Source organism: Neovison vison, chromosome 6, assembly GCF_020171115.1.
Source record: "Neovison vison isolate M4711 chromosome 6, ASM_NN_V1, whole genome shotgun sequence".
NCBI classification, from domain to species: Eukaryota; Metazoa; Chordata; class Mammalia; order Carnivora; family Mustelidae; genus Neogale; species Neogale vison.
This window is the reverse complement of record NC_058096.1, coordinates 198,994,873-199,021,697: the sequence shown is the minus strand read 5'-3', so window position 1 is coordinate 199,021,697 and position 26,825 is coordinate 198,994,873. Positions and strand designations below refer to the sequence as shown.

The 26,825-nt window shown below is 49.2% G+C and overlaps 3 protein-coding genes across 4 annotated transcripts in view; 1 reads left to right on the top strand and 2 right to left on the bottom strand.

The window, feature by feature from the left end:
- Positions 1 to 8,526, bottom strand: part of ARHGEF3 (Rho guanine nucleotide exchange factor 3) — a 316,269-nt gene extending 307,743 nt beyond the window's left edge. Inside the window, exon 1 of the mRNA XM_044253328.1 lies at positions 8,464 to 8,526. The gene's annotated coding sequence lies outside the window, so the exon portion shown is untranslated. The remainder of the gene's footprint in view (positions 1 to 8,463) is intronic.
- SPATA12 (spermatogenesis associated 12) lies at positions 3,821 to 4,260 on the top strand. The gene is given in 5 exon segments (XM_044254856.1): positions 3,821 to 3,966; positions 3,968 to 4,028; positions 4,030 to 4,093; positions 4,096 to 4,202; positions 4,204 to 4,260. Coding segments are annotated over 5 exon segments (435 nt in total).
- Positions 8,527 to 17,484: 8,958 nt separating the features above from the next.
- Positions 17,485 to 26,825, bottom strand: part of IL17RD (interleukin 17 receptor D) — a 74,604-nt gene continuing 65,263 nt past the window's right edge. Inside the window, exons 12-14 of one of the 2 annotated variants that reach the window (XR_006385121.1) lie at positions 25,365 to 26,301; positions 22,258 to 24,583; positions 17,485 to 18,941 (exon numbers count right to left, since the gene is read on the bottom strand). Coding sequence is in view for 1 of the 2 variants with exons in the window: in XM_044253325.1 (XP_044109260.1) it covers positions 24,471 to 24,583; positions 25,365 to 26,301 (1,050 nt within the window). In the remaining variant the exon portion in view is untranslated. Of the gene's footprint in view, positions 18,942 to 22,043; positions 24,584 to 25,364; positions 26,302 to 26,825 lie in introns of those variants that run through there. The other variant, XM_044253325.1, reaches the window with a different exon arrangement.

Below are 26,825 nucleotides of genomic sequence, written 5' to 3'. Positions count from 1 at the left end.
AGAGAGACCAGAAATGGACCCACATATATACAGGCAACTGATCTCTGACAAAGGAGCAAAGGCAAAACAATGGAGCAAAGATATTCTTTTCAACAAATGGTTGAAAACTGGACATCCATATGCAAAAAAAAAAAAAATGAATCTAAACACAGACTTCTCACTCTTCACAAAAATTAACTCAAAATATATCCGAGACATAAATATGAAATGCAAAACTATAAAATCCTTAGACGATAACATAGGGTAAAACCTAGAAAACCTTGGGTATGGTGATGCCTTTTTAGATATAACACCAAAAACACAATCTGAAAGAAATAATTGATAAGCTGGATTTCAAAAAATTGAAAACTTCTGCTCTGCAATAGATAATTCCAAGAGAATTAGAAGACAAACCACAGACTAGAAAAAAATATTTGCAAAAGATACATTTGATAAAGTACGGTCACCCAAAACATGCCAAAAGCTCTTAAAACTCAACAATAAGAAAACAAACAACCTGCATTGGAAATAAGAAAGACCTTAACAGACACCTCACCAGAGAAGATACATGGCTGACAAGTAAACACATGAAAAGAGTCTCCACATATGTCATCAGGGAAATGCAAATTAAAGCAACAGGATACCAGCCCAAGCCTTTAGAATGGACTAAATCCACAACACTGACAATACCAAATGCTGGCCAAATGATGTAAAGTAACAGGAACTCTCTCATTTGTTGATGGTGGAATGCAAAATGGTACAGCCACTTTGGAAGACAGTTTGGCAGGTTTCTTACTAAACCAAATATACTCTGACCACACATACCAGCAGTCACACTCCTTGGTATTTACCCTAAGTAGCTGAAAACATGTCCACACAAAAACCCGCACATGGTTGTTTATAGCAGCTTTATTCACAAGCGCCAAAACTTACAAGCAACGAAAATGTTCTTTAGTAGGTAAACGGATAAACTGTGATACATCCAGACAATGAAATACCACTCAGAACCAAAAAGAAATGAGCTATCAAACTATGAAAAGACACTGAGGAACTTCAAATGCATGTTACTAAGTAAAAGAAACCAATTGCTACGTACCACATGATCTTAACTATATGACATTTTGGAAGAGGCAAAACTATGGAGACAGTAAAAAGATCAGTGTTTGGGGGCGCCTGGGTAGCTCAGTGGGTTAAGCCGCTGCCTTCGGCTCAGGTCATGATCTCAGGGTCCTGGGATCGAGTCCCGCATCGGGCTCTCTGCTCAGCAGGGAGCCTGCTTCTCTCTCTCTCTCTGCCTGCCTCTCCATCTACTTGTGATCTCTCTCTGTCAAATAAATAAATAAAATCTTTAAAAAAAAAAAAGATCAGTGTTTGTGCGGGCAGGAAAGTGGAGATGAAAAGATAGAGACAGAGGATTCTTAGGGCAGTGAAAATACTCTGTATGATATTATAGTTGTGTGTAGAATTATCATTATTCATTCATTCAAACCCACTGAAGGCACAACACCAAGAGTGAGCCCTCAGGTAAACTATGGGCCTTGGGGCACGTGGGTGGCTTAGTGGGTTGGGCCTCTGCCTTTGGCTCAGGTTGTGGTCCCCGGGTCCTGGCATCGAGCCCCACGTTGGGCTCTCTGCTCGGCGGGGACCCTGCTTCCTCCTCTCTCCCTGCCTGCCTCTCTGCCTACTTGTGATCTCTGTCACATAAATATATAAAATCTTTTAAAAAAAAATACGGGCTTCATATGATCATGATGTGTCCATGTAGGTTCATCCCTGGTATCAAATACACCATTCTGGTGAGTGATATTGATAATGGGGGAGGCTGTGCATGTGTGGGCGCAGGAAATATAAAGGAAATCTCTGTACTTTCCTCTCAATTTCATTATTAAAAGAAAAACGAAAACTGCACCAAAAAAATTAAGTTAAAAAAAAAAAAAGATGTTCAACACCACTAGCCATAGGGAAGTGAAAATCAAAACCATGATGAGATCCCACTTCACACGCCCTAGGATGGCAATAATTAAAAAAAGATGGGCAATAACAAGCATTGGTGAGGATGTGGAGTCACTGAAACCCTCAAGCACTACTGGTGGGATTACAAAATGGCGCTGCCACTTTGGAAACCAGTATGGCAGTTCTCCAAAATATCCAACAGCGAGTCACCATAAAACCGGCAATCCCACTGCAGGTACATACCCGAGAGAACTGAAAATACACGTCCACACAAACGTGTACCTCCCCTGGGGGAGGTGAGGGTATAGAAAGAGGGGAGATGTGTATAGACAGAGAAAGCACTCTTGGACATATGGCTAAATGAGGAAAAATTCACAAAATGAGCCCAAGAGAGGTACCTGGGGTGGCTCAGTTGGTTTGGCGTCTGACTCTCAGTTTTGGCTCAGGTCATGATCTCAGGGTGGTGAGATCGAACCCGTATGGGACTCCACATGCAGTGCAGAGTCAGCTGGAGATGGTCTCGTCTCCCTCCACCCTGGTCCTCCTCCTCTCTCTCTCTCTCTTTTTAAAAATAAGTAAAATCTTTAAAAAAATTTTTTTTAAATGAGCCCATTCTGCCGGTTTTTAAAGACATTCACAGGTACACACACCTGTACATCAAAACATAGGAGAAATACCCAATCAGCTGATCATAAATGTGCTCTCTGGAAGGAAGCCAGGGATGCGGGAGGTGGAACTTTACTCTTTACTCCATAATTTCCGATTTGTTTACATTTGTGTACATGAAGAATACAAGCAGGAGCATTTCTTTTTCTAGGCAAAAGGGAAGGAAAGAGGGAAGAGGCCCCTGGAGTTGAGGAGTGTGGGATGTTCTGCAAGGAGCGAAAGAGTATTCCAAGTAGTAGGAACAGCAGGGGAAGAGCTGCGAAGGTGGAAAAATCCTCTGGGGCATTTGAGGGGCTGTTGGGTTCAACCACAATGGAGGGTCCAGCAGGTGACCTGGGGTGGGGTGTGGGGAAGATGACCTAGAACAGTCCACCGAAGCGGCCAGGTTCCGAGAGCCACAGGTACATGGAGCCCCCCCCCCCCCCGCCCCGTAGCAGGGCAGGCCTGGGAGAGACCATGGGGACAGGAGGGAGGACCATTTGGGCGTGACCAAATCTCACGCCATTTCACACCAGGCATCTGTCTCACAACAAACGTGCCCTCAGCTCCATTATCCAGATTTAGTTCCAAATACCATCGTCTCCAATAGCGTAGCACCCACCCCGATGAAGTCTCCAAGTCCGAATGAGAACGCCTGGTGTGTTTGAGCAAATTTTCGTGAGCACGGTGCCTGACGAAGTGACCTGTGTCTGCTTTAGGTCACCAGGGAATGACCACGGGGGCTGTGACAGGATACGCGCTCTGTGCATTCATTTCCACAGCAAACCCATAAGGTCCAGTCAAGCACTGTCCCCACGCACAAATATGGAAACTGAGGCTTGGAGAGGTCAGGTACTTTGCCCAAGGTCACTCCACTAGTAACTCAATGCTGGAGCTGAGCCTGGAACCAGGACGCCTCCCACCTCCAGACATATCAATGTGCCTTAAAACCAGCCACCACGCTAGATCACCGCCCCAGCTTCCAGGAAAATATTAAGCTCAGAATTAAAGATGGATTCCAGGCTTGGGGTTCTATCCACAGGAGCAGCAAATCCTGATCCACAAGTTATCATAAAGCGGAGGTGGGGTGTCGGGACGAATAACTAACTTGGGCTGTTAAATAACTAGTTCAGTCTTGAGCTAGATGAGCGAGGCAAGGCACTGACAAGACTGCTTTGTCCTTCAACTCTGGCCAAGGTCTCCAGCCTCTCTCCTTGGAGCATTTGGTTTTGACTTGGGCCCCATGTCCAGCTCTGCCCTGAGTCACGGGTCTACCTCGGAAACGTCAGGAGTCACCTGGGGAAAGAAAGCAATGGCCTCCTCCCGCCTTGTTGTTCTGTGGCCACCAGAGACCCTGGAGCATCCCTTAACCCCCCAGCAAATCCTCACCATGCCAGGGACTGAGCACTTGGTGGGAACCAGCCTCTGCCCTCCCACAGCTGACATTCCACAGGGGCTGTACACCAAAAGAAGGTCTGTAGGAGAAATTTAAATGCACCCAGCTCTCTTGACATCACTGAATCAATCTTCTGGGAAGATCCCCCTCCCCTCCACCTCCTCTGATACAACTGAACAGAGCTCCAGAAAGACACAGGTGGCAAATTATTCACCACTTCCCACCTTATTTTTCTTAGTCAGGAAGATGGGGATACTGAGAAGACCTATACCACAGGAAGGTTCTAGATAAATGAGGATGCCCAGTCAGAGCCCAGTAGCACAAGGCGCAGCCATTCAGAAGAACTGGCATTTATTGACGGCTAAGACAGTTACTTTTCCACAGAATACACCAATACAAGGGTACACATGCATACATGCACACGTGTACACACACAGGCACACACACACTGCTATAACTGATGAGAATCTGAGTTCATTTGAGAGCTGGTAACTCTTCAACTGGACCTTTGCACATGCTATTCTCTCTCCCTTCCATCCCACCCCACCCTCTAAGAGAAGGAACTTGTAGCCATCCCTTTCTTTTCTTAGATGTCACTTTTTCCAAGGAGCCTCCCTGTCATACCTCCTTTATGCTTGGCTAAGTAACGTCCAAGGATCAGCCAATCAACCACTCAGTGGAGGAAATGGGAAGCGGGCATCTCCTGGTCCATGATCCTACACATTTTCATCACTTCATTTTTTTTTCCATCAAAGCTTCACTAAGTAACTACTTTCCCTCTAGGTGGTTCCCTCTAGGTGATGAGGTGCTTATGACCAAATGACACAGAAGAGGAGGGGGCCCATGGCTAGGGCAGGTGAGGGGAAGCAAGTCTTACTATGTGCAGGGTTATACTTCCAGCAGTACCCCCGAGGCTCATGTTCATTGCCCAGGTGGCAATTTCAGGAAACATCATCACCCCAGGTCCCTCCGGAAAGGAAGGCATAAGCCTTCTAGACAAACATGAGAGCCCACAGTTCCGAGAGCTTACTCCAGCCATGAGTTAGGATCTGGGGAGGACGTGCGGAAGGTTCTGCCCACACTGCCTCATTTCCCCTCCCCCTTCCCCCATGAGACCATGTCCAGGGCTCAAGAGCCAACTGGTCAAACCAGGAATTCAACCTCAACCTTGGGTCCACATGCATGAAACTGTCCTCCCCCGGAAATCCACCTCGCTCATTCCTCTAGGTTTCTGCTGGAATGCTGCTTTCTCAGAGAAACCATCCCTGACCTAACCCAATGCTGCCTCCAGGGCGGTCTCTCTGGATCTCCTTCCCAGCTTCATTGCCATCATTCCACTGACCACACTCCGATATCATACTATAGCTCTACAGGCCGACTGTCCATCTCTGCCACTGGGACGTAAACCCCACAAGGGAGGGACACTGCCAGCCTTCTTGCCTGCTCTGTGGCCGCTGTCAGAGCCCTCCCTCCAGAAGTGATTCTTGACTAAATGGAGTAAATGAGCTAAGCTAAGAGGCTAAGGCACCCGCGGAGCTAGGACTCCAAATAACTAGTCTTCCTTTTTTTTTTTTTTTAAGAAAAAGTATACCCATTTCCATAACTGAATGAACAGTAATCATTTAAGTGAAAAAGAAGGCAAAACTCCTCTTCAAACTTCTCCAGAGCAGATCCCACTGCACCCATCATACCGGTGATCTCCCACAGAGCAATGCAAACTGACTCAGTTCATCAGAATCATGTATAAAAGTATTTCATTTTCACTCATTTCAACCCGTTCAGCCTTTGCAAAGTGATCTGAATCAGACAATATTTGTAAAAACCATTAAGATAATGCATCCAAGGATGAATTTCTTTTTTTTTTTTTTTTTAATATATCCGGGGCCAGGGCACCTGGCTGGCTCAGTCAGTGCAGCATGTGACTCTTCATCTCGGGGCTTTGAGTTTGAGCCCCATGGTGACCACAGAGCTTACTCAAGGAGAAAAGAAAGTTCTTCAGCTCAACCCACTTCACTCAGAGGCTGCTCATTCATTCTGTCACTAAGGAACATTTATTGAGCATCTACTGTATGCAAGGGGCCAGAGTTCAGTGGTAAAGAGGGCAGCACCTCTACCTTCTTGAAGTCTACATTCTCCTGGGGGGATGCAGACAATAAACCCATAAATAGATACATGAGTATGACCACTTCAGGGAAGCTGCATGAATAAAATACAATAGGAGAATGGGAAAGGTACCAATAAGGAAGACAGACTGCTTTGGACAGAGTGGTCAGAAGAATCTTCTCCACAGAAGACACATCCAAGCTAAAGGGAAAGATCATGCCAGACTTGAAAAGGAGCGGCAGGAGAATGTGCTCGGCAGAAGGAAGAGCATTTGCAAAGACTCTGATGAGTCTCTTCAGACACTCTGAGTTCAAATTTTCATGAACCACATCCCTTCCTAATGGCCCCACCACAGGCCAACAGTCCCTACTCCTTCAGCTTGCCTTCTCCTTTCCCCAGCTGACTTCTTTATCAGATCTTCTCAAGTTAAGGCAGACCTGAATTTTCCAATGGAAGTTATACCCTGAGCAGGGGCACAAAGCATCATGTGTACACTTCCGCCTCTGGGAGACAGAGGTCGTGGTGACAACTTGGGTCTGCTCCTGTACAAGCGGTAAGAATCTCCCCACCAGCAGTTCAGAGTCCCCTTTTATGGAGCACAGGCCCTTTGCAGAATATGATGAAAAGGGAACACTCTGGAAAAATACACATCTGTGCTCCAAGCAGATCTCATCCACATATCCAATCTCATATACATTTCAGGAGATTCCTGGAGTCTCCTGAATCAGAACTCCTTTCTGTGGGCCTAACACGAAAAGAAAGAAGCTAAACTGGGACAGGCTCCACTGATGGAGGGGAGGGGACAAGATCAGGTCTTCAGGCCCCTAACTACACTCCCACACTCACAGAGATCAGACAGGGTGTCAGCCTACCCGGGAACCCAAAGCCTGAAGGAAATCAAGTGCAGCCTTATCCACTCCCCCTCAGTGAGGCAAATATCCAGTCACACCCTAGAGCTTCCAGAGAAGGTTTGAGACCCCATTTCCCACCAGTGTCCTTGACATAGGTCATCTCCAATCTCATATTCTGAGATACATTTTGCAAAAGGCTGCTTAACCACAGGAAACATTACCACAAAGCCCAAGTGTTTCAGCGCCGAAGGGGACACCACTGTGTGAATAATTCAGGTTCTTAGAAAAGGAAGGAGTAAGAGCCTGCCCATACCCACCTCACTGGGGAGCTAGGCATGCGGATGCCCTGTTAGATGTCAGCCATAATGATAACAAGAACAACTACATAAGTAGAATTTACCATGTATCAGGCACTTTAAGAACTTAAACCTTATGCAACCCTTTAAGAGTTGTACTATTGTTACCCTCATCGTACAGATGAGAAAACTGAAGCATAGATGGGTGAAGTAACTTGCCTGAGACTATACAGCTAAGCCAGATTCATAGAAAAGCTCTCCTCTTCCACGCCCCAACCAAGGAAGAAAGCAGTTATACCTTGTGCTGCGCATGAAATGCTTTAACATAAGTTTCTGCGGGTGCATCCAAGACAACTAGTGTTTGGCAGGTCTCACCCCTCTGCCCAGTGCTGGAAGCAAGCCTGGTTCAGGCATTAAATGGAGAAAGAGTCCTCTAGGAACAAGTCGCTCTGTTTCAAAAACGCTCAAGTCCCTGAGGAGGCTGAGAGCGCAAGTGCCGCTCTCCTTCCTGGCGAAGCCCAAGGGAACCCATTCCTCCCGCCCCCTCCACGCTCGGTCCACTTCCACACTCAGAAAATGCTCACCGGTCTCTGGCTATGAGGCACCGAGATTCACCCTAACCCCCTGGGGTCCTCCTCCCTCGCCTCTACCTCAAGACCCTCTCTGGCGGCGCAATTTAAAAAGGTGCAGCCGCCAGCACAAGGGCCCCGGGCGGGCCCGGAACCACGGCCGCCGCCCTGCGCGCTCAAAGCCCGGTTCCTGGCAGCGAAGTGACCGGCAGCCCCGCGAGCCACCACCAGCAGCGCCCGACGCGACGCTGACCTGTGGGCGCCCCACCAAGGCTGGGGAAGACTCCGAGGGAAAGGACAGGTGGCGCCTCCCTCCCCGGAAGTCGTTCCGGGAACTTTCGCTTAAAAGCTCCCAGGGACCGAAGTCAGGGTCTTCGGCGCCAGCGGCGGCCGGTCCGGGACGGTGGTGGCACTGCCCACCTGCGTCGCGCCTAGGCGCCCAAGCGCGCTCCGAGTGCCCGGGGCTGGAGAGTTCGCAGAGCCCGCTTTGGCACCGAGACCCGCAGGGGCGACCCGGCGGTGGGGGCAGGGGTCCAGCTCGGGGTAAGGAGTTCAAGACCGGGAGAATCCAGCCCGGGGAGGCGGCGGGCCCCAGGGCGTCTAGCGGGGGCGTCCAGCCAGGGAGGGTCTAGCCGGGGGGGCGGGGTTCCCGGCCGGCCTCCCACACTCACCTCCGCGGCGCTCAGCGCTGGCTCGGCCCGGCCGGGCTGGAGAGCGCACCGCGGCGACCGCTGTGGTGGCGGCTGCTGCGGGGGCGGCTCCCCCGGGCAGGGCGGGACCGGGGGCGGGGCGGGGGCGGTGGGGGCGGCGGGGGCGGGGCGGCCGCGCCGGCCACGTGGGCGTGAGGCGGGCGGGGGACCCCCGGCGGCGTGCGAGCGGGGTGGCGCGAGACCCGGACGCAGTCACGTCTGGCCGCAGCTCGGCACGCCCCCCCACCCCCGAGCCCCCGCCGGGGTCCCTGGGAAGACTGGGAAGGCAGACGGAGGAGAGGAGCCCGGCCCCCGGGCCGCCCTTTTACCTAATCCAGACTCTGGCGGGGGAGAATTTACCCGGTCGGGGAAGGGGTGCGCAGCCCGGCTTCCACTCTCGCGGCGGAGAAGGAGTTGCGGACCCCCGGAGTAGGCTCGCGGGACAAGTATCGGAGCCGGAGGGGACTGGCGATCCAGGGGGTGCCCTGGCGGGCGAAGGCCGGAGTCTGTGCATGGAGCCCCGCCCCGCCCTAAACTGACCTGCCCCGCGTCGGGTCTTGCCCGAGCCTTGCTTTCCTGGACGGTGGGGGTGAAAATGAGGACCAGAGCGAGCTGCGCGAATCCCCGCGCGCCCAGAAATCCTCAGGAAGAGCCGCCAGTGGCCTGGGTCACCATGCGGAAATAAACAAGCTAATCCAAATAAAACTATTTTCTGCATTCATTCATTCGACAAACGCCTACCGTCCTCAGGACCCCCGAGGACCAGTAATAAAGAATGCGCTATGCAGTATATAGCTCTCATGGAATTACAAACTGTGATGGTAAAAATGGAAAATTCATCAGTACTTGCTTTCATGGTGTCAGGTGTGCATTTTAATTTTTTTAAGATTTTATTTATTCTTATTTATTTATTTATTTATTTGAGAGAGAAAGAGGGCGAAGCAGACTTCCCGCTGAGCAGGGAGCCCTACCCCCGGGCTCCATCCCAGGACTCTCAGATCCTGATCTGAGCCAAAGGCAGATCCTAAACCGATTGAACCGCCCAGGCGCCTCTGGGTGTGCCTTTTAAGTGTTTGAGCTACTTCTAACACTGACAACAGCCCTGCGAGCTGTAGAAGTTGTGCGGGCCCACTTCCCAGATGAAGAAACTGAAGCTCGGAAAAGTGAGGCCAGCCCTTAAGTCAGAGGAAAGAGCATCCGCCCAAGAATTACGGCTCCTGCCATGCTGACTCTCCAGTAAGTGGCAAGAGCGAGCAGCCTGAGGGGACCTCCTCCGTTTCTAACCACCACCTCTGCATTCCCAGGAAGAGGGCGCTGTTGAGGACCTCTTGGAAAGGCACCTGTCCTGACAGCAGCCTCCGGGAGGCAGACCTCCCAGCCCCACCCCCCACCCCCCAAGACCAGCAGGAGGTGATCAGAACTGATCTGAGAACTGACACTCTTCATTGCAACCCCTGGGTCTTGTTGCAGACACACGCCTCCTAGTTCTGGGTGGCCTCTTCCTGGCCTGCATCCTGCCTTTTGGGCCAGAAATGAAGCATCTTGAGCAAACCAACTTTCATTTCAACAGCTGCAACTTCATTCCACTACAACTTGAAGGGGACTCCTTGACCCCAAACCCAGGGCCTCCTGACCCACTCATTTCTTGTTCAAGGAACGCATACCCTATGCAGTACTCCATTTCGGAGAGCAAAACTTATATCCAGGCCCCTAGTCCTCAGCCTTTTCCCCAAAACCTCTTTTGCTGGCCTCTCCCCTACCCACTCCACACTATTTCTACCAGGTATGTTTATTAACTAATAATAAAGGACTTCCGCTCCCCGCATGAACCCGGAGCTCAGCACGGGCTTCAGACCCACAGGTCTGAACCTGGTGTTCTACCCAGGCAGCCTTGTCAAAGATAAAAGTTTTATTTCCATTAGCTTCCATTTAACAACAATTTGAGCATCTGCTACATGCCACACACTGCGCTAGGCTCTGGGGAACAGTCGTGAATCTCAGTAAGACACACAGTCCCTGACCCCATGGAGCTCACAGCTGATACAGGAACAGCCAGACCCCTTACTGGGCAGTTAGGGAGCAGGATGTGAAGAAGCACACCTGGGGAAGCGCTGGCCCCCATTCAGGCAGAGAGAGACTTCCTGTGGGAAGCAGGCCTCAGCTGAGCCCTGACCAGGCAGGGAAACCAGGCGGGGGGTGGGGGAGAGCAGGCGATGGGGAAGCCCAGAGGTGGGAGAGCACAGGGCACACTTCTGGGAGTTTATGGAGAGGAACAGGTGCGGAAGAACAAGGCTAGAGAGGCCTTGATGGTCATGGTGTGACACCAGACCTTGACCACTGAAAGGTTCAGCCAGAGGTGATGGGATCCCACTGCTGCTGAGTGAGGGATGAATATAGTAGAGGAAAGTCTCCTGTGCACAGCAAAGGCAATGTGCATTATTATTATTATTACTAAACTCTTTGACTTCCTGTTTTACAATTCCAGGTTTCCAGAAATGAGAACAGATCTGCAAGTAGGATATGTTGACTAAAATCAATGTGATCCCACAAGGGTTTATACACCGCAGCCCTCCCCTCCCACCCACGCCATGCTTGGCCCTGTGGAGGGGAGGCAGCGGAAAGGATTTGGCTCCTGGATTCACTTTAAGAGTCTTTGGGGGGGTACAAAAGATACACCCTTTTGGGTGTATCTTTGGTGTGGGGGTGGAGTGTAGAAGGAATAGCAAGAAACATGTGTTTCTGTCCACCAAGTCCTGAAACTGACAGAGAGGCCAAAAGACATTGATGACGAGCCGATCTTTCTCCTCCGGCAGTTAGTTCAAGAGGGCCTGTTCTTGAATTCAGCCCCATCTCCTTCCAGCTCTGCAAGATGGGATAGAAAGGGGGCCAGAACAGCCACCTCACTAAATCATCAACTGGGAAAGCCGGGTGTTGGCAAGAGACCCCCAGGAGGCCACAGCAAGGCAGGAAGATGTGGTGTGAATGATGCCAGGCCATGGTGCGAAAGGAGGGGGCGCCAGTGAGGCACAGGGTAGCACAGGTGGGGAAAGCCAGCAGGTGGGGAGGAGACGCTGAGACCCCACCACCCTGGCCCACCCAGTACCATGAGAATGGACGGTGGTGCGTGACTGTACTGTGAAAACACTGATTATGCGATTGCACTGGTCCTAAAACAACGCAGAGGGGCACCAGGCTGGCTCACTTAGGAGAGCATGTGACTCTTGGTCTCAGGGTGAATTCCAGCCCCACACTGGCGATAGAGATTGCTAAAAATAAATAAATAAAACTTAAAAACTGTAGAAAATACCGAGGGGTTGAAAGAATAGCGTAACACCCACCCACAAGCACACCCACCTAGCGATAACCGCTTTGTGTCCTTCATTTGTCCCTCAACCTACCGTGAGTCTTTTCCCTTTGTCATGAAGTACTCTTCTACCACGTGATCGATTAAGGGTCGCTTATATGAACGTGCCTTCTTCTTGTAATCAGCCTGACTGGTACTTGGTCTGCTCCCCATTTCTCAGTACCCAGGATAAATAATACTTGACAATGAAAACCAGTGTGCAATAAATTTTGGCACACATTTCTGGTTATTTCCTAAAGATAGACCTGGAAGCGGGGTTAAGGGGAAAGATGTCAACAATTCTCCCAGCAACACCTTACAGACACACAGATGTCCCCTCCCTTTGGGGGAGGGCGGGGAGGTTGAAAGTTGTGGAGCCATCGGTTATGAAGCAGCACTAACCTGGAACAGTCCTCACCCAAGGGATGGGGACGCCTGTGGGAGGATTAAGGTGTTGGTCTTAGTGTTCGGACCTAAGCAATGCTCTGCAAGTGACTAATAAAAGGCTCCCTTGAAAACAGATCCTTTCTGTTCCCATAATCTGGGTAGAGGAAAACCTGAGAAGCAAACCTGAACAGGGGAGTGGAAAGACAGAGGGGCCAAGTTCAAATCTAACCTGGGCGCTGCCTGGATATAGGATGTCACCATATCCAAAGGGAGGATATGATACAGTCAGGCAATAGCACGGAGCTTGGCAGAGTCGCAGGCATCTAGCCCACAGGGGTAATTCTAATATGTGCCATGTCAATGACCAACCCCCCGTCTATAGGAATCCAGTACCCACAGGGAAAGAAACCCTGAGATAATGCAAGTAATTCGAGGGGCTCCCAACCCTGGGGATCATGGTAAATGACCAGGGACCTTACCTCAATTTGCAAAGAAATAGTTTACTCCTCCAGGAAACCTTTTAAAATTTGCTAGTGGGGGGCGCCTGGGTGGCTCATTCAGCGTCTACCCCTGGCTCAGGTCATGATCCCAGGGTCCTGGCCCCTAGGACCTGAAGGCCCCACTTCAGATTCCCTGCTCAGCGAGAAGCCTGCTTCTCCCTCTCCAACTCCCCCTGCTTGTGTTCCCTCTCTCGCTGTGTCTCTATCAAATAAACAATAAAATCTTTTAAAAGAGATTTTTACATCTTTTTTTCAAAAAGGAAAAAAATTTACGCGTGGGAAGTGGGCTTACTTACTCTTGATGACATCAGAGACAAATATCAATGGTTTTGAGCACCTGCCATGTACCCACACCAGGCTATGCCCTTTACCTGATTTATCCTCAGGACAATCCCATGAGGCAAGTACATTTTACCCCCAGCCAACAGATGAGGGAATTGAGGACCAGAAAGATGGGGTGTCTTGCCCCAGTGATCGCTGAGTACTAGGGCTGGGGTCCTAAGCTGGTTCAAAAAGTAGAATTGGAGCCCAGTCCCGAAGGAAGGACTCTGTAACTGACACAGCCCTCCCTCAAGGAGCAGCCATTCCTGTGGACAAGAAGGTCCATCACAGAATCCTACAAACTGATCCAAATGCCGCTGAAGGCAGGTGTCAGGACCTAGACCGGAGTGGACAGTGGGGTGGAGGTCAGTCAGGGAAGGTTGACAGCAAAGGAGGGGTGGAGAAAGAGAGAGTGTTTCAGGCAGAAGAAATGATGTATGCAAAGGGCCCAAGGCAGGAACACATGAGTGGGGAATCTCAAGAAATTCTGGTATGGCCATAAAGACAAAAGGAACACACCGAAAAGAGGTTGGCAAGGGGCCAGGTCAGAACATTATGGTTTACTTCCAAGGCCACTGGAAACTTCAAGCAGTTAGGGACATCCGATTAAGTAGGCATTTGTCATGGAGGCCATTGCCAGCTGCCCTTCGGAACTAAGACCTCCAAGAGTTAGGAATTCACATCAATTACTTAGCCCATCGACTCCCCCAGTCAGGACTGAGGGAGACATTTAGGGGATCTTTTTTCATAGCCACAACCCCTTAATCTGCCCCAGGTGACCACATGCCCACAGGCAGAGGGGTTTACCACATGTCAGGGTCTGTACCCAAACTCCACCCGGCCTCATATCAGCCCTGTGAGGTACTGACCAATGACCTGTCTTCCATATGTGGGAACTAAGTCTTAACCAAGTCACCTGCCAGGGTCACACAGATGGAAGTTCAGGGTGCCTGAGACCCATTTTAATCACAATGATAAAAAAGAAATTAATACTCTTGCTAATAAGAATGCACAATTAGGGGTGCCTGGGTGGCTCAGTGGGTTAAGCCGCTGCCTTCGGCTCAGGCCATGATCTCAGGGTCCTGGGATCAAGTCCCGCATCTGGCTCTCTGCTCAGCAGGGAGCCTGCTTCCCCCTCTCTCTCTGACTGCCTCTGTCTACTTGTGATCTCTCTGTCAGATAAATAAATAAAATCTTTTAAAAAAAGCTTAAAAAAAAAAAGAACGCACAATTATACACACATGTGCAGGGTCATTAAGTATATCTAACTTCAGGTTCACAAACCAAAGGCAGGACCTGCCTCTTTGCATTCTGCGGCCAGGAGTGCTCGCCTTTCTTTGCCCCGAGTCCTCCGTGGTCTGGCCTTGCCCAGACTGGTGGGAAGTGTCTCTGGTTTGTCTGAAGGCTGACACCTGCTCGCTACCTGGAATGTGTCTGACCCAGAGCGGGAATCCCCAGGCAGGACCAACCATCCTGGAGGACCACTTCTGTCTCCTCCCCCTTCAACTTCTAAAAGCAGAGAATTCCCCTAACCTTTTACAGGTTAGAGAAACAATCCCAGCTTTTGTTCACATCCAGGGTAGGGCGTGTTCGTCTGCCTGGCACAGTGTCCTTGAAGAAGCAAGTCTAGAAAAATGTGTCTCGGGACGCCTGGGTGGCTCAGTTGGTTGAGCAGCTGCCTTCGGCTCAGGTCATGATCCCGGTGTGCTGGGATCGAGTCCCGCATCGGGCTCCTTGCTCCGCAGGGAGCCTGCTTCTCCCTCTGACTCTGCCTGCCACTCTGTCTGCCTGTGCTCGCTCTCGCTCGCTCCCTCTCTGACAAATAAATAAATAAAATCTTTAAAAAATAAAAAAAAAGAAAAAAGAAAAATGTGTCTCTACTGGGGCCGACAGGTGACCAAGAAAAAAGGAGCCTGGTGCATGGAATGAGAGCAGATCTTAGACTTCACTCCGCCGACACAGGATACATATGTTTAACTACCAAGAACCCCAGCATTACTGTCTTAATTTAAGTTTGCTGGGAGCACCTTCCCCTCCCCAACCCCCATTCCGTCCTTCTTAGACCAACACCAAAACAGCCAGGCACAAATCCAGTCTCTTCTCTTAGGGAGTAAGATGCTTTTTTTTTTTTTTTTTTTAAGATTTTATTTATTTATTTGACAGAGAGAGATCACAAGGAGGCAGAGAGGCAAGCAGAAAGAGCGGGGGAAGCAGGCTCCCTGCTGAGCAGAGAGCCCGATGTGGTGGGGCTCCATCCCAGGACCCTGGGTTCATGGCCTGAGCTAAGGCAAAGGCTTTAACCCACTGAGCCACCCAGGCACCCCAGAGGGATAAGATGCTTAATCTCGGCACCTGACAACATCCCTGGGCTGGAGCTCCTCTGAGCAGGGAAGTATCTCCCACCCATCTCCATCCGACCCCCACAGAACCCAAGTCTTTTCTCTTCCACAGAGTGATTAGTAAGTTTCTATATTTCAAGTGCCAGGCACTTGCCAAGCTTGGCCACGGGTGTTTTATGGACTCCATCTCATCAGAGCCTCACAATAACCTCCATGCAGTGGGTATTCAGTCCTGTCCCACAGATGAAAAAAACAGGCTCAGAACAATCAGGTTTCTTGCCCATACTCCTATATATACAAAGAGGTGGACTCAGGAGGGAAGGGATCATGTTTGCATCTTAGCCATTACTGTATCCCCACTACATACTTCAGACTGAGATGCAAGAGGGTTGTGTCATCTATAAATGTGAAAACTGGTGCAACACTCCCCTCCCCCCAGAAAGAGGCTGGGGAGCCAAGCTCACTGATCTTGTATTACTTCCCCTTAACCCCAAAGACCCTATTTGAATTTTGTCTCATTGCAAAAGGTCTTACTGGGGTTCGTGTCCTTCCCTCCTTCACTGTGTTCTCTACCTACCCTATTCTTGGACCACTTCTGATTTTGTTCCCATGGACAGTGAGAACAGGATATGCTGGGGGTTGGGGTTGGAAACGGGCATCTGTTGAAGACCCACTGATGCTCAGGACAGCAAAGATGTATTTCTATGTCTCCCTCCTCCATCTGCTTGGCTTGTTGTCAGTAGTCTCTTATTCAACCAAAGCAAATGAAATTCTAATTAAAGCCTGCAAGGGAAGCTGGTCTTTGCTCCCTTTAAAGTTTGCATTTCTAAAACAAAGTAAAACCAGTTGCACCACAGATGTTGGCAATTATAAGAACGCTGAACAGGAAGAGCACCTGGCTCCGTCGGGAGAGCATGCGACTCTGGATGGTGGAGCCAGGAATTTGAGCCCCGTGCTGGGTGTAGATAGTACTGGTGGCTCAGTTGGTGGAGCGTCTGCCTTCAGCTCAGGTCATGATCCCAGGGTCCTAAGATCAAGCCCCACATCATGCTCCCTGCTCAAGCCCTTTCTCTCCCTTTGTGATCTCTCTCACTCTCTCAAATAAATTAAAAATAAATAAATAAAATGGAAAGAAAGGAAAAAAGATAGAAAAAAGAAGTAGCTGTAAAAGCAGACTGTTTCCTACTAGTGTGATAAAAATTAGGGTTTCTCTGTTGTCCAAAACCAAATCCCCACCCCCCCAACTAAGAGGAAAGAAAGTACTTACCGCAGCATCTGCCTGATCGTCTTCCAGTCGAGTCCCTTTAGATCTGTTTGCTTAAGCAGTGTAACAAATTTACTCTCAATATTTGCACACAGGAGGTGAGGGAATGTCTACTGGAAGAATGAGGAGCCACTTTTATTGGATGACAGAACATTTGTGGCTCCTACATTTCAGTGGCTCTTTTCAACATTCTTTTTAAAGATTTATTTATTTGAGGGGGTGGCTCAGTTTGTTCAGCATCTGCCTTTGGCTCGGGTCATGATCCCAGGTCCTGGGATCGAGCCCCGTGTTGGGCTCCCTGCTCAGCAGAGTCTGCTTCTCTCTCTCTCTCTCTCTCTGCCCCTGCTCCCGACTCAAGCTCTCTCTCTCTCTAATAAGTAAAATATAATTTTAAAAGATTTATTTATTTGAGAGAGCAGGGGGAGGAGCAGAAGGAGAGAGAGAAACAGGCTCGAGCAGGGCTCGATCCCAGGAATGCCGTGATCACGACCTGAGCCGAAACCAAGAGTCAGACGCTCAAAGGACTGAGCCACTCAGGCGCCCTGCTTTTCAAATTTCTGAAAAGGTCCATTTGTTCTGACAGTCGACCATGAATATCCCTGTATATCCCACATGATATATATTCATGGACATGAATATCCATGTATATCCCACACAGGCAATATACAACTGCCTGCCGGAAGGCAAGGCAAATGCTCAAGGCAGCAGGTTTTCTGTGCAAGACCTACTGGCCGCCTTCGCCTCCTCTCCCTGGATCATCTCTCTCCTCAAAGGCAGAGCCCTCCAAAAGCTGTGCTAGGCACCCAGCTCCTCAGGAAACAGGAAAGATGATGCAGAATAACAAACCACTGCAATCTTAAAACATTTTATTTGGTGCAGAAATGCTAAGGTACAAAAACAACATTTTGCAAATGTCAGCTGTGACCTACTGTCACCTATTTACAGTTATGTACAAATCAAATAAGACATTGTTTTCAATGTAAAAATAGAGCACATTGTTATAGTCTGTCAGTGCTCACTATTCCTCCAAACCCTACCAAGGACAATCTTAAAGATGAAACCAAGACAATGACAAGAACCACCATGTTCATGTTCCACAGGCTTTACCCCCTAGAACGTAGTAACAGGGAGCTTCTGTAGTTTAAAAAAAAAAAAAAAAATTAGTGAAAATAGAAATTACCTACTCTCTAAATGAACACATGTGGTTTTTACAAAAAGTTTTTGCTCTGTCCAGACTCACCATTCTTTTTCCTTGAGGAAAAAAACCCAAAACTTTTAAATAACAGTTACACGTTAGTGTGCCCCGACGGTAATTTTTTTTGTCTAACAGATGGAGCAGGCAACTTTGTCCATATCGTGTACAAACAGAAGAATGCTTCTTTGCATCTTCTCGACTGAACTTTTATTTGGCATCAACATCAGATATGATCATAATCAGATTGCTTTTGTCAGACTTCTGATTGTGCAAAACACAGTGCTGAGTCATTTCAGAGTCATGGCTCCAGCCCTTCAGAACCCAGGAAAGCTCCTAGGGTTGTCTGCCGTCCCAGCAGAATTTCAGGGAGGAACCAAAGAATGGGAGGAGAGGCAACCGGCCAAAATTCCCAAGAGATCCTCCCTCACTCTCTTTGCAAATCAGCCCTTAGCAACTGCTCTCCATCTCGCCAGTGGTTAAAGTGAAGTCCAAACCATCTAAAAATATTGTGAGTCATCAATTAGAGGTGATGTCTAGAGAGATGCGAAAATAGAATCTAAAACTGCAGGGAGGCGGAGCTGCCACTCGGAAGGTGAGAGCTGGTCTTGAAGCAGCTCAGGAATGGCATTAAACTCATCAGGAATAAGCACCAAGTGTCTGACCACAAGAAGGGTGGGGGGGATGTAACAGGCTCTTGCCGGGCGGGAGGGATGGATGTGGCAACCAAGTAATCATCAAAATGAGTACAGGCAATGTACCACTTTTTAAAAGTGCCATTACAGTTTTAAGTAGTAAGAGAACCCAGGTGCATGAGGATTTCCCTGTAATCCCCATCCTGCCCTTGGCCTTCTCAAGGCACCAATGTGAGTAAGGCACCATGTTCTGTTTGCTCAACGCAACTGAGCGTGAAGCCGAGACACAGAACAGCAGTGAAAATGATCAAGCCCTTGCAAAACAAGAGCTATGAAGAATGGTTTAAGCAGGTGGGATTATTTACCACAGAAATAAAAACACCAAGGGGATGACTTCACTGGGGTTTTCAAACACACGGAAGGTAACCAGCTGTTCTTCTTCGACGGCATGCGGAACAAAAGAAGGCTGGTTTGAATTTCTGTAAGATGGACAAAGAACTATCTGATCAGCGGGGGAGGTTACTGAATTTCCCTCTCTGGAAATCCAACATCCACCCATAGCCATATGTCTGAAATAATTCAGGCTCAGACCCTGCTGACACCAGCAGGGGGAAGACATGCTAGATAATCCAAACTTTCTCCCAGGTCCTAAACTCTGAAATTGGAAGCCAAGCTATTGGCTTACAGTCAGACTTCCTTTTGTTTATTTCCACCCTGAGCCTGGAAAAGGAGGTGACATAGAAAGGATGACCCAACACCCCGTAAGGACTCCTAACTGATCTCTCAGTATCAGGAAAAGCTTTTCTCCGTGTACTGTTTCACATCTCCAAAATAGAGTTGATTCACAGATCGTTTCAAACAGAAGACAATGCCAATGGCCTGGCTCTGGTGGACACATGGGGATTCCTTGCCCCACCCCCTACAATGTCTGCTTTTCTCTTTAACTCTTGGCCAAAGCTCAGAATGGCACACCATTTAAAAAATTATTAAGCCAAGAACTAAAACTATAAATATGTCCTTTAGGTTGTGGAATTCAAATGAAAATTGCTCCAAGTGTTAGGTTTTTTAAATTGGAGAACATAAACCTGATTTTTTTTTTTTGGTTTATTTTTTTAAGATTTTATTTTTTAAGTAACCCTCTACACCCAACGTGGGGCTTGAACTTACAACATCAAGATCAAGAGTTGTCTGCTGTACCAACTGAGCCAGCCAGGCACCCCTTTATAAATCTGATTTTGAAATTAGTAACTGGTTTGCCTTTCACTTAAGGCACCACAAAACAAAGAAATAATCAAAACATCACAAATACATTCACAATCATATCAAACTTCTTTGGGGGAGCAAGGTGGGGGAAAATGGTCTAGCCATCAGCTGCATTTAGCAAGAGCATTTTCTGGTGATATCAGACATCTGTAATTACCATGAATGCTTTTCATTTCAAATCTCACAAGGCAAAGGGGCAAACTGGCAGCTAGTAGGCCAAATCAGGCCCACTCATGTGTTCTGTTAAGCTTGAATTGAAAAAAAAAAAAATTTATTTAGTTGCCAATACCATTTAAAAAATCATAATTTTTCATATAAAACCCAGACTGTCAGGGTGCCTGGGTGGCTCCATTGGGTTGAGCATTGGACTCTTGATATCAGCTCAGGTCTTGATCTCAGGGTCATGAGTTCAAGCCCCTTGCTGGGCTCCGCAATGGGCATGGAGACTACTTAAAAAAAAAAAGAAGAAATCCATATTCTCAGCCTCTCTTGACAAATGGAAAAATCAGTAAACACTACATGGCCACAACTGCCTAGAAGAGCTGCCTTCCTGCAGGTGGGAAGTGCCTCCTGCAGGAAGCACTTCTGTTTGGCAGTCCCCACCATGCCCTATGGTCTCTCTGACACTGAGGAGGCAGCTCATTGCTATTTATCACCACACCTTATTTATCATTACTCCTGGCCTGCTGCACGGGCACCCCCTGAAGACACCCACTACATAAGAGCAACAGTCTTCACAAACAACAGAAAAGGCTAATAAGCCTCACATGGGTACTGTCCACCTACATCTCTCCAATAAGGACATAAAGAATAATTCTCCCCTAAAAGAGCCAACTTCGTGCTGAGGCTATTGGGGATCGTGGGGTTTTCTTTAAGAGGAGCATATATCATTTCTTCTCCAGGAATAAAATAGCTTTTGTTTCTTTTAAAAGATGCTCAGGGGGCACCTGGGTGGCTCAGTGGGTTAAAGCCTCTGCCTTTGGCTCAAGGTCATGATCTTAGGGTCCTGGGATCGAGCCCCGCCATCGGGCTCTCTGCTCAGCGGGGAGCCTGCTTCCCTTCCTCTCTCTCTGCCTGCCTCTCTGCCTACTTGTGATCTCTGTCAAATAAATAAAATCTTAAAAAAAAAAATAAAAGATGCTCGGGGTGGGGGGTGGGAGGTTGGGGGAACCAGGTGGTGGTTATTAGAGAGGGCATGGATTGCATGGAGCACTGGGTGTGGTGCAAAAACAATGAATACTATTACGCTGAAAAGAAATTTAAAAAAAAAAGGATGCTCAATTCTGAAAAAAGGAAAAGTTCTGAAAATCATCTAACTCCACATTTTTGGAGGGACTGTCTTCCTGTTTATTTGTGCTTAAGTCAGGGACTCTGAGATGAGGCGTTGGTTAAAAAAAAAAAGACATTTGCAGCTATGAAGTAGCAAGACTTAATTCTGATGTGCCAACATACATGAACTTAAATTACTACTCATGGATTCCAATGTCATGGCTGTTAAAGACACTTTTCAAACTTGTGCTCTGGGACTGTCTTCAGTTATTACTAATGTGTCAACCAAAACCTGTCTCATGACTTTAAGGTCCCATCTCATTTTTGGCTCAAAATGCTATTACCTGGCTGGTCACCCAACATGAACACCTAGGCCTGGACCTGAGTGACTTCTGATTCTTTCTGGAGACCAGTGTGCCTCAAAGGCCCAGGATTTGGCCGTCTGCAGGACACTGCCCTTCCTGTGTGTCTGGCCTGGGTCTGTCTAGGTGGTTCTTTTTGCTTGAAGCCAAGCTCTGGGAGAAGAGCTCACCTTTACCTGAGCTTCCAGCTCCCTGATCCCTCCCCCTCTGCAAAGCTGACTATATCCGATGCGAAGTCCTTTCTGCAGGGCACTGGTGAGTTAAGATCAACAACTAGCTCCCTACCTTCGACTACCTTCAAGACTTGCTTACCTGGTTCCTTGCATCTACCCCTGCTCTCCTGCCCAGAGGACACCAGCTAACTTAGCCAAATAAGCCTCTTAGTCTCCAGATCACAGCTTCTCATGGAGACCATCCCTATAGTCTAAGTCTTATAGCCCCAATTTCTGAAAGCCTGTGGTTCAGCAGAACTTTTATCTGAATTCTATCTTACCATTTCCATTATCAGGGACAATGTCAAAGAATGCAGCCCTGCTTAAAACAGATGTTTTGCTTTAATCTGCAAAGCAACTGTTCTCATTCCCAGCAAGAGATGGAAAGGGTATAAAATAAGAAGAAGAAGAAGAAGAAGAAGAAGAAGAAGAAGAAGAAGAAAAATAAGAAGGAGGAGGAGGAGAAGGAGAAGAAGAAGAAGAGGAGGAGGAGAAGGAAGAGGAGGAGGAGAAGAAGAGAAACTAATAAGGCAAAACCATGAAGTTGGGACATCTCAACTTAGTCTGACTTAGGCATTCATACTATGGTTTTGCTACTTGGTATGTTAGAATTTAATTGTGTTGAAACATAAGAAACATTAGTTCTTAAAAATAGGTGTCCAAACCCTAAATCCAAACTAAAACTTTACCTGATTTTTGGTCTAGCAGTTTTTCCCCTTGCATCTTCAAAAGAAGTGAGTTCATTTAGCCATCTCTCTGCCCATGCTCATGGAGCTCCGTTGATGCTCCCACCACCCCCAGTCCTCCGTGCTGCTCTGGGGATTGCTTTCTCAGAGATGCCTCATTTTATGTGCAAAGCTGAATATCCCAAAAGTAGCTCCTCATGGTTCCTTTGGAGCATGCACCATTTCTTGGCCTCAGTCTCTCTGATAATGTTCCAAAGTGAATTTTCATGTTCGCAAGTTCCCTTGCAGAACTTATTCCAACGGCAGAATGGCAGGACCATCACGTGTGGGCATGAGCTCTGCACATGTCCCAGATTCCACAGTGACATGGAACATCTCTTCTCCAACAAGATGCCTGGTTTTATGGGGGAGACAGTTCTGCAGCTCACTTGTCTCCCCTTCAGAGCAGCTGCAGGAAACCTGATGCCGGAGGACAAGCACGTTTTTCTCCCAAGAAGCCGTCAGCTGCCTTTCCAGAACATGCAGTGCGGCATTTGCATCAAAAATACACACAAACCTCTTCTTTCCAGCAAGGCTGCAAACCTTCCCTTCCCCATCTGCCAAGCATGTGCTTGGATGGAAAAGTCATGCTCTGTTCCACCTCCTACCCCTCCTTGAGCTGTTCCTCAGTATCTCCCGTAATATGGATCCTATCTGCTAAAGGAGCGAAACCCAGGATCCCCTGTGTGAGTGCTCAGTAAAAGCAGGGTGCCCAAATTCAACAGCACCCACGAAAAAGGTGGAGAAAGATGCTCACAACCCCTCAAGGGGACAGGAGTTTCCACAGGGAAGACCAAGTCATCATGACCCACATACCTAATACACAAACAGGATTTGAACACCTTTTTTCTCTTTTGGAAACAGAAATTCTGTAGAAACATCATTCATAGAAACAGAACATTTACTTTTCCTTTTTAAAGCAAATTCTTTCCCCCTAAGCTCTAAATAGCTCTTTTGGTAGACGAGAGCACAAGAGACAAATCTTTCATCTGGTAAGTAGAACAGAAACACACAGTGACACATGATTCACAGGCTGGGTTGTTGAGGGGAGTGGGGAGGTTGGGGAGTACTTTAAGATTCAGGAATTCAATGATTTCAGGTCTCCTGTCTTCTTCAGATGCTATTAGCAGAGCACACTCATCTTCGTGACCGCTCCCTTCTTCACACCTCCTTAAAATGAGACTTTATCATTAGTCAAAACCGGCTCGGCAAGGTGAGCGGCCGCCACCTATGTGCACAGCCATATTTCCATTGATCCTGATCCCTAATATTCCAGACACAGCTTTAGAACAGAAGTCCACTGAAGCATGAACTCCAGCTTCCAGTAAGACAGCCCAGTTGGGTATTTGTCTTTTAAAAATAAATGTCCAGGCAGCAACATCTGAGATACTACACAGCGAACAGAACCCAGGGAAACCTGGCAGGCAGATCTGGCCCCCCCATGATGCCTCCTCACACCAACAGGTGGTCCTGTTCCCCGAGTTTTGATGCTTTCTGCACAATGACCAACCCAGGTCAGGAAATACTGTTGGAATGTTCAGCCTGACCACACAGCCCCCACCTCAGCCAGCCACGCACCCACTAATACATAAAGACTCATTTTACGAAAGGGGATAGTAGACTCAGTTACCTTTCTGACTTTGATTCGGAGCTCTTTTGGACACAGCACTGCAAATTCTACACTAAAACCATCATCTTTAACAACATGGTTCCCAGAAAGACTGGCACTTGATTTCTGTGGCTAGAATGATACGAAGAGTGCTTCTCCCACAAAGCATTTCAGTTCAAAGTAGCCAACGGCAAACAGGCAAAGTTTGCAGAGAGAAACAAAATCTGAGTGATCAGTGCAGGTATGTTCCTGCATCTCCGTGCCTGTTTCCTCCCTACCTCCCAGAACCGACTCTAATCCAAGGTCTGACCTAACGGGACAAGCTGCTGTCGGGCCTTATGGATATGCCTTTCAGAGATACCCATATGGTTTGAGAAAATTGGAGACTTGGCCAAGATACCAGGTAGAGGGATGGGGCATGGAGAGCAAGTACTGGCCCAAATTTCACTCCAAATATCCTTGTCGGAGACCTCAGCTCCAAGTGGACTGCGCAACCAGAGAGAAGAGCTGGGGGACCAGAGAGAGGCGGCAGCTAAAGTGGCAATGCTTAGACTCTACTTCCGTTTCGTTACAAAGGGGCGACCACGTGGAGTTCACCAGTGTAGCTGCAGCAACCAGGGTCTGCTTTGCACGTCCCGGAGGCGAGGAGCTTGGAAGGAAAGGTAGGAGGGTCCTCCTCACCTAAGGAAAGAAGACAGCGGGGAGCCACACGTCATTGTACTTTACCGGGCCGGGGGCTCAGGCCAGGCTGTGGCTGAACCTGGGTTTGGACTATGGGCTTTACGAGTGAGGCAGGCCCCCCCAACCAACTCAAGACTGAGCAGTCCCATGCTATTGGCAGGTTCCCTTACTTGAGAGTCAAGGGCTTGCATGTAGGACCCCAAGCACTGTAAGGAGCAACTCCAGAGGGCATCCTGCTGGCATTCCCTGGGGAGGCCGGGCTCTCCCACAGGGTCCTCCCACCGGGCCCTTTGCTGAGCCCAGCTGTGGTGGACAGAACACCGTGCCCGCCAACCCCAGGATCGTTAAAAGACCTGGCTTTGAAAGCACTGGCACTAGTGAGGGGTGGCAAACACTGCAAAGCCCTACAAAGACAAAGTCCGCAGACCCTCATCTGGTACACTTGGGGCAAGCTCTGTCTTGGTAGCCAGAGGCCTGTGGAGGTCAGGAAGGTGATACGATATACACACTGTATGGGGCATAACACTCCTGGCAGGGGCCGGGTAGCTCACCCTCACTGAGCCTCAGTATTCACTCACTGCTTGCACAAGTGAACATCCCCATTGCCTAGAAGAAATCGACACTATCCGTGGAGTCGCGCTACTGCCCATAAGCTTCACTGCCAACGAGTCTGCACCCAACTTAAAAAAACACTTGCATGGATTTGGGAATTAGGGACAAAGGCTATGGACTGCATCAGGAACCCGACCCCAAAGCACCCTCAGCTCCCCCCGCACCTTACCCAGGCCGGAGGAGGACGACACGCTCTCTGTCAGCGAAGATGTTTCTGTCTGATCTGCCGATAGTCCTTCCATTAGGGGCAGGGACAGCTCCGAGGAGGGCACCGATGAGTCGTAGATGCCCGAGTCCCGAGGCATGTCCGAGGGGCTGGAGGCTTTCCCGGCGTGCAGCAGGGGCCGCAGGACCGAGCTGCCCCTTGGCCCGGGCCCAGCCTCTGCGTCTTGGTCCAGGCCCAAGTGCAGGCCCTCCGAGGGTGAGTTGGCCAGTGCCCCAGGGACCGCAGCCTCCGCCTTGAGGCAGAAATCGCCGTCGGGCTCTGGTTTGCACATGACATCATTTAACACCAAGCCGGAGTCAAACTTCTCCAGCACCGGCTCTCGGGAGTGGAGTGGGGGAGGCCGGAGAGGGACGAACTGCTTCTCAAACCAGTCGGGGTCCTCGTCGATAAACTGGTGCATGTTGCAAATGGCGACGTAAAGGGACCGGCCTGACTTGCTGCGAAAGTAGTTCCTTCTGCTCACCTGTCCCAGGTACTGCCCAGGCTCCAGGAGGCCCTGGTCTCTGGAGTGCAGGTGGGAACAGAGCTGGGGAAGGTTGTCCATGAGCTTGTACTTGGTGCTCAGGTCCAGGACGCCGGGAACATCGCCCTCGCAGGAATAATCGAAGTACACGGCGATGAACTTGCTGAGCTGGGCGGAGGAGCTCTGCTTGGCCTGGCGGAGGTTCTCCGCGATGGCCGCCACCGCCACCAGGAAGAGCTCCCCCTTCCCCGAGCCGCGGCCGCTGCCTTTGTGCTTGTAGTTCTTCTTGTCCACGAAGTACTTCATGCCTTTGGAACACACCACGATGATGAACTGGGACTCGTGGATCTTCTGGATGACCCATTCTCTCTGCCCTTCTCGGCAGAGGCTGAAGTCCTCCCACAGGTCCAGAGCCACCTGGAATGAGAACAGGGACCTCACTCACCTACACAGCCTGGGGCGTCGGGCCACAAAAACAAGAGGGTTAGGAGAAGGTCCCCTCGTATGTCCTTTAAGCGTCATCAGCACTGCCGCATGCGGGCTCAGGGATGCGGGATCTGGGAACAGCTAGCGTTCTGTGGGGGACAGTGACATGCCAGGCCTTCTGCACTGGGTGCTTGTTTCAGCCTAAAGTGGGGGTCGTTACCACTCTCCCCCTAGGAGGGAAAAAACGGAGGGAAGAGAGATTCTGGAAACCTGCCAAAGTCATATATCCCGAGTGAGGCCCTCAAGGGGGCTCTGAGTGTGCCAGTGAGCCCCTTGAATGGGAGGCCTGAGGCCGGTCTCTGTGATGAGTGCAGCAGACACTTTGTCCCGAAGTCAAAGCTGGAAGGTGATGGAGGATAGGTCTGGGTGAGGGACCCCAAAGCAGGCAGGAAATTCAGCTCAGGTCTGGATGTCAGAGTGGCCTGCCGTGCTAGCTGACTCACATCCACAGAATG